This window comes from Thamnophis sirtalis, unplaced genomic scaffold, assembly GCF_051295495.1.
Source record: "Thamnophis sirtalis isolate CommonGarterSnake01/CBP01778 unplaced genomic scaffold, rThaSir2_p1.2 scaffold_3, whole genome shotgun sequence".
Taxonomy (NCBI): Eukaryota; Metazoa; Chordata; class Lepidosauria; order Squamata; family Natricidae; genus Thamnophis; species Thamnophis sirtalis.
The window spans coordinates 31498980-31514455 of NW_028261383.1; the positions used below are offsets into that span (position 1 = coordinate 31498980).

The 15476-nt window shown below is 45.0% G+C and overlaps 1 protein-coding gene and 1 long non-coding RNA gene across 4 annotated transcripts in view; one reads left to right on the top strand and one right to left on the bottom strand.

Annotated features, from left to right (window-relative positions):
• MDC1 (mediator of DNA damage checkpoint 1) overlaps nt 1-4995 on the top strand; it is a 42370-nt gene extending 37375 nt beyond the window's left edge. For all 3 annotated transcript variants that reach the window (XM_087708526.1, XM_087708527.1, XM_087708528.1), the window contains 3 exons: nt 108-236; nt 3310-3420; nt 4574-4995. In XM_087708526.1, the coding sequence (XP_087564652.1) occupies nt 108-236; nt 3310-3420; nt 4574-4837 (504 nt within the window). In that variant the 3' untranslated portion in view covers nt 4838-4995. The remainder of the gene's footprint in view (nt 1-107; nt 237-3309; nt 3421-4573) is intronic.
• Nucleotides 4996-8198: 3203 nt separating this feature from the next.
• On the bottom strand, nt 8199-13307 carry LOC148047838 (uncharacterized). The gene is made up of 2 exons (XR_015695858.1): nt 12440-13307; nt 8199-8862 (listed from the first exon to the last, which is right to left on the bottom strand). It is a non-coding gene; the product is annotated as an uncharacterized LOC148047838 (long non-coding RNA).
• Nucleotides 13308-15476: the final 2169 nt, after the last annotated feature.

The following is a 15476-nucleotide window of genomic DNA, read 5'->3' on the forward strand; positions in this document are numbered from 1 at the left end:
CTTCATGCACTTGGGAAGCCTCGGTCAGAACAGTAACAGTAACCATAAAGGAAGAACTTCCTCTATGTATGTATGATCTCCCTTTTATTCCTGCTTCCACCCCACAGAGCAGACGGAATGCTTTTTTCCTGGCACCAAACAACTTCCTCGTTCGGGACCCTGAGCAGGAGAAGAATTTGCGGTTCAACCTCTCCACCTCGCTGCAGACGGCACAGCAGAAGGGAGCCCTATTCCAGGTGAGCCCATCGCTTGCTGTCTTGGGCCCAGGTGATTCCTAAAGAATCCAGTATCCAGACTACCATGAGGGGGAGAGGTATCCTCCCCTCACTCCTAGTGCTCAGAAGGCCCAGGTGCAAAAGAAGCATCTCTGTTTGAATTTCTCATGTTCTAAACTAGGGGTGAGGAACGATGTTCCTTTTATGACTCATGGACTTTAACTCCCAGAATTCCTGAGGCAGCCATGGCTGCCTCAGGAATTCTGGGAGTTAAAGTCCATGAGTCATAAAAGGAACATCGTTCCCCACCTCTGTCCTAAACCAATTTCAACCCAGTTTAGTGGCCTCCAGGCCCATGAAACAACAGCTCCATTATCACAAGTATACACACACACACCCAAACACCCCCCCCCCTTGTGAACAGGTATTTGGGGATTGTGGGAAATGTGATTTGAGTCAACACACCTGTAAAGGGAAGGGAACCAGGCTAGGTGAAAGCTGCAGGGGTGGCTTTAGGCCCATCAGCTGCCAGCCTGCTGTGACACAATGTCCTTTTCTCTTTTTTTGGCCCATATGCCTAGCAAACGTGAGAAGTCTTTGATTTATGACTGTAATTGAGACTGCAATTATGGTTAAGTCATTGTGGTCCTTAAGCGGCTCGTACAGGTCCACGCCTGATTGTACATGGTGGCAGTTGCTAAACAAATGAGTACCGTATTTATCGGCGTATAACACGCAGTTTTAAAACTAAAATTGGAAGCTTAAACCCTGCCTGCGTGTTATACGCCGATCTCAGCCTGGCGGCAGCGTCACACAGACTGTGGAAGGAGGGGGAGGAGGAGGGAACCAAAGAGAGCTTTTACCGAGTCTGCGCCCCACAGCCAGGACCGTCCTGGCGCCTCCAGCCGCGTTTCTTCCTGCAAAGCCATTCGGGCAACCCGAGAGTTCCGCTTGACGCCAGAAGGGCTTTGCAGGAAGAAACGCGGCGTTTCTTGTGTGTGTGTGTGTGTGTGTGTCTGTCTGTCTGTCTGTCTCCGCCATCCCCAACCTCTACACCTTGCAGGACTGCTGCGCCTTTGAGAAGCCGGGGTGGGGGGGAGAGGGGGACGGGAACGACGCCTAACCCCCACCCACACAACCCGGTCCACGGGAATGCCGCTCCCGCCGTTCAGAAACCGAGGGGGAGAAAAGTTCAAAAGCCGCCGGAGCCAGCTGGAAAAGGAGCGACTTTCCCCATTAGCCGGCGCCCTCCGCCAATCCGCAACGGCCTCGCAAATTAAAAACCGAAGGAAGGCGGCGAGCTCAGCCAAGCGCGGCCAGGCAGCCAGCGGCGCACACCGGCTTCCCCGCGCAGGGAACTTCTCCGGCGGCTGGGGGGAGGCCGTCAAGCGGAACTCTCGGGTTGCCGAGAGTTCCGCTTGACGCCAGAAGGGCTTTGCAGGAAGAAGCGCCGCGTTTCTTCCTGCAAAGCCCTTCGGGCAACCCGAGAGTTCCGCTTGACGGCCTCCCCCCAGCCGCCGGAGAAGTTCCCTGCGCGGGGAAGCCGGTGCGCGCCGCTGGCTGCCTGGCCGCGCTTGGCTGAGCTCGCCGCCTTCCTTCGGTTTTTAATTTGCGAGGCCGTTGCGGATTGGCGGAGGGCGCCGGCTAATGGGGAAAGTCGCTCCTTTTCCAGCTGGCTCCGGCGGCTTTTGAACTTTTCTCCCCCTCGGTTTCTGAACGGCGGGAGCGGCATTCCCGTGGACCGGGTTGTGTGGGTGGGGGTTAGGCGTCGTTCCCGTCCCCCTCTCCCCCCCACCCCGGCTTCTCAAAGGCGCAGCAGTCCTGCAAGGTGTAGAGGTTGGGGATGGCGGAGACAGACAGACAGACAGACACACACACACACACACACACAAGAAACGCGGCGTTTCTTCCTGCAAAGCCCTTCTGGCGTCAAGCGGAACTCTCGGGTTGCCCGAAGGGCTTTGCGGGGAAGAAACGCGGCTGGAGGCGCAAGGACGGTCCTGGCTGTGGGGCGCAGACTCGGTAAAAGCCTCTCTTTGGTTCCCTCCTCCTCCTCCTCCTCCTCCTCCTCCTCCTCCTCCTCCTCCTTCTTTCTGGAGCCCCTTCCTCAAAGATTTGGTACCAAAGCAATGGCGGTGAGGAAGTTGTGTCTTTTGGATTTTGCACTGTTGTCTTTTCAATGGTTCTCAGACTGGTTGAACCTTTAGCAGCTGGGGTGATATTCTTTACTGTTAAGGTTACAATTGGATGTGTTGGACAAATCTTAAAAGATGAAACTTTTATTAAAACGTTTGACTTAACTAAAAACGTCTTCCTTTTTCTTCTTCTTCTTAAATATGATTTATTTATTTATTTTTACTTCAGAAGTTTGATGACCGTTGTACAAACTAATCCAACCTAAATGTAGAGGAGGAGAAGAAGGGGGGGGGATTTAAAAAGAGCAGAGGAAAAAGAAAAGAAAGCATGAAGAAAACATAAAGAAAGGGATGGGAGGGAGGGAAGGAAGGAAGGCACTTTATGTTGAAACAGAAAATATTATATAAGGAAGAAAATGGAAATAACTTTTTGCTCAAAGAGGTGTTTTTTCATTTCATATTTGCCTTTTAAGAGGAGTTAATGTTATAATTCATGTTCTAATGTTATAAATTTTAATCCAACATTAAGTTCCGAGCTTCCAAGTCATTTATTTTTAATGAAAAAAATTTTTACTCAAATTTTTGTGTTAAAATGGGGGATGCGTGTTATACGCCGGTGCGTGTTATACGCCGATAAATACGGTAAATGGGGTTGTTAAGCCAAGGGCTGTGATCGTTAAGTAAATCCAATTTATCCAATGTGTGTTTTTTGCTGGAAACCAGCGAAAAAAAGGGGGGGGGATTGTGGTCATGTGACTGTAGGACGTTGCAAATAGCCCTGGCTCCCAAAAAATGATCACATGACCACCAGAGATAAAAGCGTTACGGCCATCAGAGCTTCAAAATTGGGGTATTAACTACTTTTGGTGAGGTGTGTCGTCACGTCAAATGGGCGCCATGTGACTGGCCGCTAAGTGAGGACTGCTTGTGGTAGTACCCCAGAGTTTCTTTCCCTCCAGGGCTACGAGATCCATGTCACGCCCAACGTGAAGCCAGAACCGGAACACATGAAAGACATTGTTAAATGCAGTGGTGGGACATTATTACCAAGAATGCCACGGGCCTTTAAGGTGAGTCGGAGCTGTTATTTTGTTGATTTTTTGTTTATTACCACATCGAGTTATAGGTTGGGCTGAGAGAGGGTGGCTGGCCCAGAGTCTAGCAGGAAACTTCCATGGCTGAGGAGGGCTGCAACCTGGGTCTCCCCATTCCTAGTCCAACACTTCATCGTGACCCTGGTTACCTTAATTTCAGGTCATCCTCGACTTACGCCAGGGGTGGGTTTCTCGCCCCGTTCCAACTGGTTCGGTTGGAACGAGGCTGGCGGCGTCCTCGCGCACGCGCGCAGCGCACACATGTGTACTAGCGTCTGTGCGATGCTCCAGCTGCTCCTGGAGGATCGCGCAGGCGCTGTATGCATCCTGCGCATGCGTGGAAGCGCAGAATTCATCAAAACCGGGTAAGGAGCGGGTGCGGGCCCTTTGCCGTTCCCGGAAGTTACTTACTTCCGGGTTCGGCGACCAACCGGTTCGCAGGGACCGCCGCGAACCGGTTGAAACCCACCCCTGACTTACGCCCACCATTGAACCCAATATTTCTCTTTCTAAGTGAGAGTTAAGTGAATTTTGCCTCACTACAACCTTTCTTGCCACAGTTGTGAAGTGAATCATGGCAGTTGTTAAGCTAATATCACAGTTATTAATCTGCCTTCCCCAATTGACTTCGCTTATTAGAAGATGGCAAAAGGGACCATGTGACCCCGGGACCCTGTGACTGCTATATATATATTTATAAAAGTATATATATAAAACAGTTGCCAAGCATTTAAATTTTGATCCCATGAGCATGGAGTTGTTGCCACAGTAGTGTGAAAAAAAGGCTGCAAGTCACTCGTTTCAGTATTTTCTTGTACAGCATTGCGCTTGGAAGCTCTCGGCCTGGCAGCTCTCCAAGGACTGATAAGGTCTGTGGTTGCAATGCACCCTTGAAAGACTCTCTGCTGGGACATTGCTGGATGTGAATGCTAGGAATTCACATTAGCCAAATAAAAAGGGTTTTTTTCAGGACAAGGAACCTGTTTTGCGATTTGCTTAGGTCAAAACATATACTGGTTTTCCAGCAGGCAGGCAAATTGAGGTATATTGGGGCCATGCAAGAAATGCGTGACTCAACTCTTCGACTGTGAAAAGAGGACGATCTGACCTTTTTTGCAACCTATTTCAGGAGAAACGTATTGTGGTATCCTGCCCTGAGGATCTGTCGCGCTGCAAACCAGCTCAGGAGGCCAGAGTCCCCATCACCAACGCGGAGTTCATCCTGACGGGTATTCTGCAGCAGACGGTGGACTTGGAGGCTCACCGCCTGGATGGAAATACGGGTCCATCTCCTGCTTCCAGCCCCCTTGTTCCCTCTACCAGAACCAGCAAGAGGCGGGCAGCCACACAGACGGCCCCAGCTCCGCCCAGCACAGCCAAGAGACGACGCTGATTCCCCCAAGGGCGGCACTGCCTTAAAATTGTACATATGGGATTTTTTTTTTTTGCCCCGCTACCAATAAATGGGCTTTGAAAAGACTTTTGATGGTTTTGGAATAGGGTCTTAGCAATTGGACAGGGTGCTAAATGGGGGAGAGGGAGAAAAAAAAACCTTTCTAAATCAGTAGTTTAAATTTTTTTTTTAAATTTAGATTTAAACGGGAGGCAGACCTGTGGACTTCAACTCCCAGGATTCTCAAGCCAGTCACGCTGGCTGGGGAATTCTGGGAATTGAAGTCCACAGGTTTTTAAATGACCAAGGTTGGACACCCCTGATTTAAATGGCTTTATTAGTTTTAGAAATTTAAATTTACTGGGCTTAAGAATTTAGGAATCAGTGCCTTTGATATAGAATTATAGCAACCAAAAGGTAGCCCTCATGGCAGCTACATCTATGTCTCTTTTACTGTTAGGGTGACCCATTGGAATTGCAATAATGTCAAAACGAATACACGTGCCCATAAAATGGGCAATTAAGTCAGCTTGAAAGCTGCTACAGCTTTGAAACAGCCTGTCAGAGACTGAATTCCAAAAAATGGGCAGAACTGGGGTGCAATGCCTAAAAAAGATCACGTTTTTTTAAAGCGTCATTTGTATTTATTTAAAAAAATAAAATAGGAATTGGGGTAAAAGTTTCCCTGTCAGTCAGTGTTAGATTCCTGTAAAACCATGGACCAAATCGTTTACTACTTTGGATCAGACATAAATCACTAGATTAAACCTCAGCTTCTAACATGACCTTGCTTTGATAGGGGTTGAGTCTTTATTGATTTCTAGCAGATTGGCAAAAAGTTTTATCACCAGCTGTTAAATTGCAGCAAGGACATAATTCTTCCTCACCCCAAATATTATTTCTGAAGCTGAAGAAGTCTCTGTTATCTTGGGGGTGCATTTTTGAGCTGCAGCATTGGATGTTTGGTATAGAACAAAACACCTGAACCCAAAATTCTTTACATCTACCATTTTGATTTATTATTTCAGTTGGGTGAATTTCATTTTTTTGCCCTTCCAACCCCCTTAATAGATGCGTCAGGATTATATGATCAGGTGTGTGTCTTTTGGATGGAATACTCAGCAACATGCAAAGCCAATTATTGACTTCCTCTCCCATCAGGATGCATTGGAGAAAACCTCTGGATTTTTTTTTTTTTTGGTATAGAGATGGGAAGTAATGGCCCTTTTATGACTTGTGGACTTCAACTCCCAGAATTCCTCAACCAGCATTGTTGGCCCTTGCTCTGTACTCAGCTGGATCTGGCCCATTAAAAAAAAAACATATTTCTTTATATCCAACGTTTATTATTTTTACAAATGATTTATATTAAATCTGGTTTCTTGTTCCACATCAAATAGGTTTCCATTATGTTCTATTTTGGGGTTAGGATCGGAAAATATGAAAACTAAACCAAACAAATCCTGTCAGTTTGAAGTTCAATCCTTTGTGTGAATACCATTTGTCTCAGGAAGCTGAAATATGGAGATATACCATAGCCATTTCTTTATTGAGTTGTCAGGACAATGGACAATTTGAACAGCTTTGACGGCTTCCAAAATTGCTTAGAAACTCCTAGGTTGTAATGTCTAATAATCACAGTTCTGCTGACTTAAAAGTAGCCAGCAAAATTGGTTTCCATCTGCCAACCAAAGAATTATGTGTCAAATACTCTTTGAATTAAAAAGTAGGTATACCTGTTTAGTAATTAATTTGAATATGCCTAATATTCAAATTGTGGATTTTTAAAAAAACAACTATCAGGAAAGCCATTGGTGGAACTGGCAGAATCTGAACAAACAGCAGGTTGGCAGATGTGCAGTGTCTTCTGTGGTTAATTTTAATTTCTAAGTGTTTCTAAAATGTTCTGCCATTGTGGAGTTCTAAATCACCACTTGGAAAATGTAAGCACCATCCTAGTAAAAGAATGTGAAACATCTGGATGTTTGTTTCCCAACTTTCATCTGCCATGGACATAGGAGACATCTGTGTTCCATGTAGCAATAGCACTTAGACTTATATACCACTTCACAGTGCTTTATGGCCCTCTTTTTTTGCTTCATATTTTATTTTCATTTTCATAACACACACTTTTATGGCCCTCTCTTAAGCAGAGTACAGGGTCAGGCTATTGCCCACAATACTTTGGGTCCTCTATGTAACAAATAACATGTTTCTTCTGGATATTTGCATGTTCTTGAAATATCATTGTCTTCCGTCCCGATTTTCCTTACATGCCCTTGACTGAGTAGACAGTATTTTTAAACCAGAAAAATTCACAGAGAACCATGTTGAAGTATAATTTATCTTTTAGTGTAATTCAGTCACCCGCAAGAAAAAAATAGCAACTCTCGGGGAGAAGACACACAGCTTCATGAAATTGATTTATGAAGGCAATTACTATCTTTCAATCCTTTTAAAAAAGAGGCAGGTTAAAAAAAAACACCAGCGGTTAGATTTCCCTCAAAATAAAAGCAATTTGGAAGACTTTTAAAGTCTTCAAATAGAGATTGGAGCATTTTAATTAAACAAGCAGATCTAACAAGCAGGGTTTCCTGCTTAGGCAGGGGGTTGGACTAGAAGACCTCCAAGGTCCCTTCCTATTGTATAAATCCATTTTAATCAAATAGGGATCTAAATCTTTTACATTCTCTACAGCAGGCGTCACTAACCTTTTGGATCTCAGGGACCACTGAATTCATAATTTTAAATCCCGCAGACCACTAATATGATTTTTAAAAAAAAGATAAATAGCATTTGGTGCAATATAAAAATGCAAATATTTTTTATGTGGATCACCAGTTGGTGACCGCTGCTCTACAGGACATGTAGGACTGGAGATCTACAAATAGCAAAGAAAAGTTGTCTATTTTGTGCAACGTCGCCAGTCCAGTTCATCTGCCTCCATTTCTTACGTGCCCACTCACAGAAAGTAATAGGTACGCCTTTGTGGGAGGCTACAATTGCAATCTTTTCAGTCGTTAGTTATTAAGACAGATCCATGGATAGTCCTTGATTGGATAACCTGCTGTGATGCCATACCATGTTTTCCACCTATTCTTGAAAGATAGAAAAGACCAGAATGCTAAAGGCTACAACATCCATCGTAAATGAAGGAGAACATTTGCAAAGGACAAGACATGTGTTTCCCAATCTTGACAACATTTAACATATGTGGACTTCAACTTCCAGAATTCTCCAGCCAGGCTGGAATTCACCCATGATGGAGACCCAGATCCACCACCATGCTGTATGCTTATTGTGAGAAATGATAAGGATTTAAAAGAGAGGTTCAAAATAACTTGTCAAACGACTGCTGGCAGAATTTTAAAAGGTTTTATTCGTGTTGTTCGTGTACAAAGAATGGCTTAGCTTGCCACAAGTGTATTTGCTATTTTTTATCATCCTTAAGAAGCATTTGGACCTTCGCTATAATCCAGACAAGGACCCCTGAAATTTAAGTCTTGTTCAGTTCAATGAACCAAACCAACCATTGGCAATCTCATACTAACTATGCTGGACTACTATCCCCATCATACCCTAGATACAAGCTGTCAAGCTGTGGAGAATGGTCATTGTAATCAAAACTTCCAGGAGCTTGTTGGAAAGCTTGATCTGTACCAACATTAACAGAGGTGCTATTTTTTATTCTTCAGCCTCTAATAATCAGCATAAAGTCCACAGCTTGGAGGATAAATGTTTCTGTGGCTTCATTTGGAAAATGTCTACGCTTGAGATTCAACATTGTGAGTAGACTGCAATGAATTTTAAAACCAACCAAGCAGAAAGCATTTTTTCTAGCTGTGTTTTCTTTTTTAAACACTTAAATACAAAACTTTTAAATACAAAAATATCCTGCATAACAATCAAGAGTGCAAAGCTTTTTGTATCTTAAAAAGAACCTACTGAAATAGCTCTTCGAAACAGCATTTCTGTTCTTCAGACTAAGGAATCCTGGGGTTACAGTGCCGCCTGGGAGAGGAAACCTGCCCAAGAAGGGGGGGGAAAAATAAGACATTTTCAGAATAAAAAAATAATGTAAATTGTGTAACCCCTTATCAGTCCATAGGCCTGCAACTGCGAACCTACGGCACGGGTGCCCGAAGTGCCACGTGGCACCATGTCACCTGGCAGGTGTGGCATCACCCATTCCTCTTCCGGGTTTCTGGTGTGCATGCATGTGCGGCGATCAGCCAGCCTTTGTCCATGCGGCAGTGCTGGAAATTGGAAGAGCTCATCTTCTGTTTTTCGGCCTGAGCATATGCGCCGGCCAGGTGATTGTCATGCTGCATGCACACCAGTAACACTAACTGGCTAGTGCGCATGCCAGAAATCGGAACTTCATTTTCTGGTGTGCGCTGTGCCCCCTGTGCAGCTCTTCTGGGTGTGTGGCCCCGAAGGGCATGCATGCTCCCTTTTCGGCACTCAATGCTGAAAAGGTTCACCATCACTGCCATAGGCCAACCTTCCCATATGTAAAGTCTTCAAAACATGGGATTTACTTCCACCCCTACTTAAGGATGTGTTTTTGGCAACGTTTGGCCAGAGAACGTGGGACTTGCCAGTCTGAGAAGGCTTCTGCAGAAGGGACGGCATATCAAAGAATACAGATAGTCCTTGACTTCTGATTGGTCGTATGGTGACTGTTCAAAGTTATGATGAATCTACTGTGGGGCTATTTGGTTTATTAGATTTTTATTAAACTTACAACCCAGATGTGCAGTTCAGCATGTGGGGAGCTCCCTGGTGGTCCCATGACTGAACTTCAGCTGCTCGGCAACATGACTGCATTTACGACCGTTTGCAGAGTCCCGCATGACAGTTTTACAATGGTTTGGCTGAAAACTGGCTACTCATTTCCAGGTTTTTGACAAAAACCCAAGTCTACAGCAAACCACTGATCTGCTCATCAAAAAAGACTGTAGAAATAGGCCAGTCACATGACTCATGTTTTCCGACCGTCATGGCAGTCGTAAGTCGAGGACTACCTGTTCCCTTCCCCATCCCGTCCCATCAGCTATGATCTCATGTAGGACGGAAGACCGTAGCACAGAGTCCAGAAACCGACAATGCTCTTGTTGTGTCTTATTCCGTAATCTGTAATCTGCCTCCTTTTCTTACGTGTCTCCACATGGGAGGTAAAGACACGCCTTTGTAGGAGGCCATTTGCTACCAAATCTCACGAACGTCATTTTCTGCTTCAAAAAGTCTTAACTGAATCTGCTCTGGTTTTTGGTGGGAAGGGAGAGGAGATTAGTCTGAGGTAAAACATTATCTGTGGGTTCAAATTTGATTCTCAAATCACTTGTTCAGATGCCTCCTCCAGAAGGACTGGTCGGGGATCTTTGGAATACTTGTTTAATTTCCATACGTGGGTGGAAGTGGCCTGCAACTGTCTTGACACTGTGGAGAATCCGCTCACTCAGTTCTGCTCTTGCTAGAACCCATTCAATGTCTCGTACCATAAAAGAACTCCAATCCAAATTTCAAACATAGTGTTTAAGTTCGACATCACCCTAAGCCCTGATTTGTTGTACCCATCGTTTGTGAGATAAGCCACCAAGACTGAATTCACACATAGCACCAACGTCTTATGAATTGTGCCTGCTGTCTGGAACACCTCACCGCTCGGAAGAGAGGTCAGCTCCAAACCTCCTGTAGCAGCTTAAAAGATCTGGCTGTCAGGTTTCCAAGTAACACTCTTAACGAAAGAAGACTCTGAGGCTTGAAGTTCCATTTTATTAGAGATGCCATATTGGCACATCTGGGAAAACCCGAATCTGAAAGATTCCAGGTTTTCCCCACCCAAATGAAAGTTTCAAGTCCCTGCCCAGCACCCACATGTCCATCAGAGGGTCCATTCGGACACCGTCCCATCTGGAGATGCCTCCCAGTCACACCACTCAAGTTGCAGGGCAAGATGTCCTTGACTCTCCGAGAAAGGAATGTTATTTTGACTATATATATCTCTCATACTCCATATAACCCCCATTTTCCCACAGCATTGAATATGACAGGCCTGAAGGCCCAATGCAAAAGATGTCTTCCAGACATGACACTGGCTCTGCCAGTTGGCTTGGGAGTGGTTGGTGGATCCTACCTTCTCATCATATTCCCCTGCCCCTCTTTTAGTTAGGTTCTTTTATAGTATTTAGATTATTAAGAGCTGAGGTGGCGCAGTGGTTAGGGTGCAGTATTGCAGGCCACTTCAGCTGACTCTTATCTGCAGTTCAGCGGTTCTAATCTCACCGGCTCAAGGTTGACTCAGCCTTCCATCCTTCCGAGGTGGGTGAAATGAGGACTCAGACTGTGGGGGCGATATGCTGACTCTGTAAATCGCTTAGAGAGGGCTGAAAGCCCTATGAAGCGGTATATGTCTAACTATTGCTATTGCAAGCCCTATGAAGCGGTATATAAGTCTAACTGCTATTGCTATTATAAATTATACAGCATTATCTTTTAATATTGTAGGCTGCCCAGAGTTACCCCATATAGCAAGATGGGCATCTAGTAATTTTTACAAATACATGTCAAGACCTGGAAGCCAGCTTTTGCATTGGGCCTTCAGGCCTGCCACAATTTCTACTGTGGGGAAATGGGAGGGGGGATTGTATGGAGTATGGGTGATATATAGTCTAAATAATTTCCTTTCTGAGAGAGTCAAGGACACCTTGCCCTGCAGCTGCCGATGGTGTGATTGGGAGGCATCTCCAGTTTTGGAGAGCCAAGGTGGCACAGTGGTTAAATGCAGCACTGCAGGCTACTGCTAGATCAGCAGTTCAGCGGTTCAAATCCCACCGGCTCAGGGTTGACTCAGCCTTCCATCCTTCCGAGGTGGGTAAAAAGAGGACCCAGATTGTTGGGGGCAATATGCTGACTCTCTGTAAACCGCTTAGAGAGGGCTGAAAGCCCTATGAAGCGGTATATAAGTCTACTGCTATTGGATGGTGCCTGATTGGATCATGTGGGTGCTGGGCAGGGACTTGGACTTTCTTTTGGGTGGGGAAAACCTGGAAGCTTTCAGATTTGGGTTTTCCCAGATATGCCAATATGACATCTCTAATAAAATGGAACTTTGAGGGAACTTAAGCCTTGGAGTCTTCTTTCGTTGGGGGTGTCGCTTGGAAGCCTGACAATAAATGGAACATATGAATTCAATAAGCGATCATCAAATTCTACAGGTAGTCCTTGACTTACAACCACAATTGAGCCCAAAATTTATCTTATTAAGTGAAACATTTGTTAAGTGAGATTTTGCCCCAATTTGTGACCTTTCTTGCCACAACTCTTAAGCAAATCATCTGGCTTCCCCACTGACTTTGCTTGGCAAACAGTTGCAAAAGGTGACCACGTGACCTTGGGACACAGCAATGGTCATAAGGATGAATCAGTTGCCAAGCACCTGAATTTTGATCACATGATCACAAGGATGCTGCAACAGTTGTGTAAAAAACGGTCATGAGTCACTTTTTCAGTGCCGTTGTAAATTTGAATGGTCACTAAATGAACTGTTGTACGTCGAGGACTACCTCCGCTTTGCTATTTTGGGAGGAACAGAATTACCTTCCTGGAAGACTCCGGCAGGACCCTGTTAGCACTGTATTTCGAAACGACAAGATGCGGCACAGGTGAAGCCCAGGAACTCACGAAGGTGTCCCATCTGAGCAGAAGAGAAAAGAAAAGAGAGAACGAAGAACTCTGCCTTGGACACAAGACTGAGGCTGCCATCCAAGCCATGCTTACAAGCAAAGAAGCCCCATTTAGATCAACTGGACTTACTTCTGAGTAAGTACCCCTTCGGTGGCTAGTCCCTGGTGTGGATGATAACCGTAAAATTTCTTGATGTGACTTCTTCTTCTTAGAGATCAACAGTATACACCAGGGGGTCTCCAACCGTGGCAACTTTAAGCCTGGCAGACTTCAACTCCTAGAATTCCCCAGCCAGCAAAGCTTCCCCATTGACTTTATTTGTCAGAAGGTCACAAAATGGCTGGCTGGGGAATTCTGGGAGTTGAAGTCTGCCAGGCTTAAAGTTGCCAACACTGGAGACCCCTGGTATAGACAACGAAGGACATCACTTACCCCATTCCAACCGTCCAAATTTTGCATGTAGAAAGAGAGCCAACGTTTGCATGTAGCCCATGAGCGATGACATCTGCTTGCTTGTGCAGACTGCGTGCAGGGAAACTTGCACAAGGCACAACTTTTATATGGACTTTCCCTCCCAGTGCTCCCGAACAGGGACAGACTATGGAAGGATCACCAAGGAGGATTGACATGAACAATAATGAACATTCTTCTGGTTCTAATAATATATTCCGAGCTGTACACAAAGGTGAGCAAACCACCACCTTGAGGATAAATATATGTCAAGCAGAATTCACCACAGGAAGCTGGTGAACATTACTCATAAGGTTTGGATTTAAAAAAAAACAAAAAACAAAATTTCCACAACAAATAGGTAATGGATGGAAACTTATCAAGGAGAGAGGCAACCTAAAACTAAGAAGAAATTTCCTGACAGTGAGAACAATTAGCCAGTGGAACGACTTGCCTCCAGAGGTTGTGAATGCTTCAACGCTGGAAGTTTTAAAGATGTTGGATAATGATACTGGGTTTTCCTGCTTGAGCCCCCAGGGGGTTGGACTAGAAGACCTCCAAAGTCCCTTCCAACTCTGTATTCTTGAACCTGCAAACGTGCTGCCAAGACAGTGTTGACTCCTAGCGACTGCCTGGAAAGTACAGGTAGTCCTCAACTTATGACCCACAACCGAGCCCAAAATTTATGTTGCTAAGTAAGAGATTTGTTAAGTGAATTTTGCCCCATTTTATGACTTTCCTTGCTACAGTTGTTAAGTAAATCTCTGCCATTGTTAAATTAGTAATGTGGCTGTTAAGTGAATCTGGGACATGGCAACCGTCATAAATGCCACTCAGTGGCCAAGCATCGGAATTTTTATCACGTCACCATGAGGAATGCGGCAATGGTCAAAAGTGTGAAAAATGGTCGTAACTTGCTTGTTTCAGTGCTGTTGTAACTTCCAACAGTCACTAAGTGAATTGTTAAGTTGAGGACTACCTGTACATAAGATCTCCCCGTGTGTTGTTTTTAATCACCATTTTGGCAGTCCACTGCCATGCAGATCATATACCGCACAAGAATTCCCGTTCTAAATGCTGGGCATGTTGTGGATTTGGGGGGAGGGAACCCAGGTCAAGCTAGCACTATTACCACTCTACAAAACCCTAGTAAGACCACATCTAAAATACTGCATCTAGTTTTGGTCACCACTATAAAAAAGCTGTTGATACTCTAGAAAAAGTGCAGAGGAGAGCAACCAAGATGATTAGGGGACTGGAGGCTAAAACATACGATGAACAGTTGCAGGAACTAGGCATGGCTAGTCAAGAGAAGGACCATGATAGAAGTGTTCCAATATTTGAGGGGCTGCCACAGAGAGGAGGGGGTCAAGCTATTTTCCAAAGCCCCCAAAGGTCAGACAAGGAATAACGGATAAAGTGACCAAGGAGAGATTCAACCTAGTGTTGGAAGAAATGTCCTTCTGGGTTCGGCTCCAAGTGGGAAAAAGACACTGGAGACTGCTTGGAAAGATGATTTTAATGGTGGACAGGACCACATGGCTTGAGCCCTGAACAGAAAAGGTGATCACATGCTTCAATGTTGGTGGAGAAGGGGAAGCAAGGGAGGAAGAGATGCTGAGTCCCTGGTTTTATGCCCTCTCTGGCCTTTGATCTTGAGCTTGTATTCTGATTGGTTGTCAGATTCCCATGGGGCCATGCAGAGGCAACTCTCTAGGCTGCGTTTTGAATCCAGGTCTGGTTGAGTTCTCAGATGCCATGTGGCATGTTGGGTTATGCCTTAATCCCATCACTCTGGAGCTGAAGGGGAGAACTCTTTTTATTATTTAAAGTGGACTAGCTCAGGCTTTAATGGCTCATTGACAAAGGGCAGGAAGCTACAGAGAGCTATTCTGTCTTTTAAAACATGTTTCTTTCTTTTCACATCCAGAGAAATATTCTGCCCTTTCAATATTTCCTAGGATATTTCATTTTTCTGGGAGAGGGCTGGGTGATAACTTCCTACACTAGAAATAAGGAGAAATTTTCCGACAGTGCAAATAAATCAACAGCATGGAACAGCTTTGCCTTCGGAAGTCGTGAGAGCTTCATCACTGGAGGCTTTCAAGAAGAGATTGGACTGCCATCTGTCAGAAATGGTAGAGGGTCTCCTGCTTGGGCATGGGGTTAGATTAGATGACCTACAAGGTGCCTTCCAACTCACTTAATCTGCTATTTCATACATTTACAGGGCTATAAGACAAGAGTTACAACGACATCAGGAACACCTGTGTCCTTTCTCCCGGCCATGGGAAGCCAAAAAATAAAATAAAATCTAGGCATGTTTGCAACCCCTATTCACGTTTGGTCCTTTGCATTAAAATAAAACTACTTCAGAGCTCATTTCCAGCTCTTTTTGAACATTTCACACGCCACGATGCAAAGAGGACATCGGGTGACAGCAACGCCACCTACTAAGGGAAAAAAAAACAAGCTCTCGGGAATTATCATTTTGTCCTCT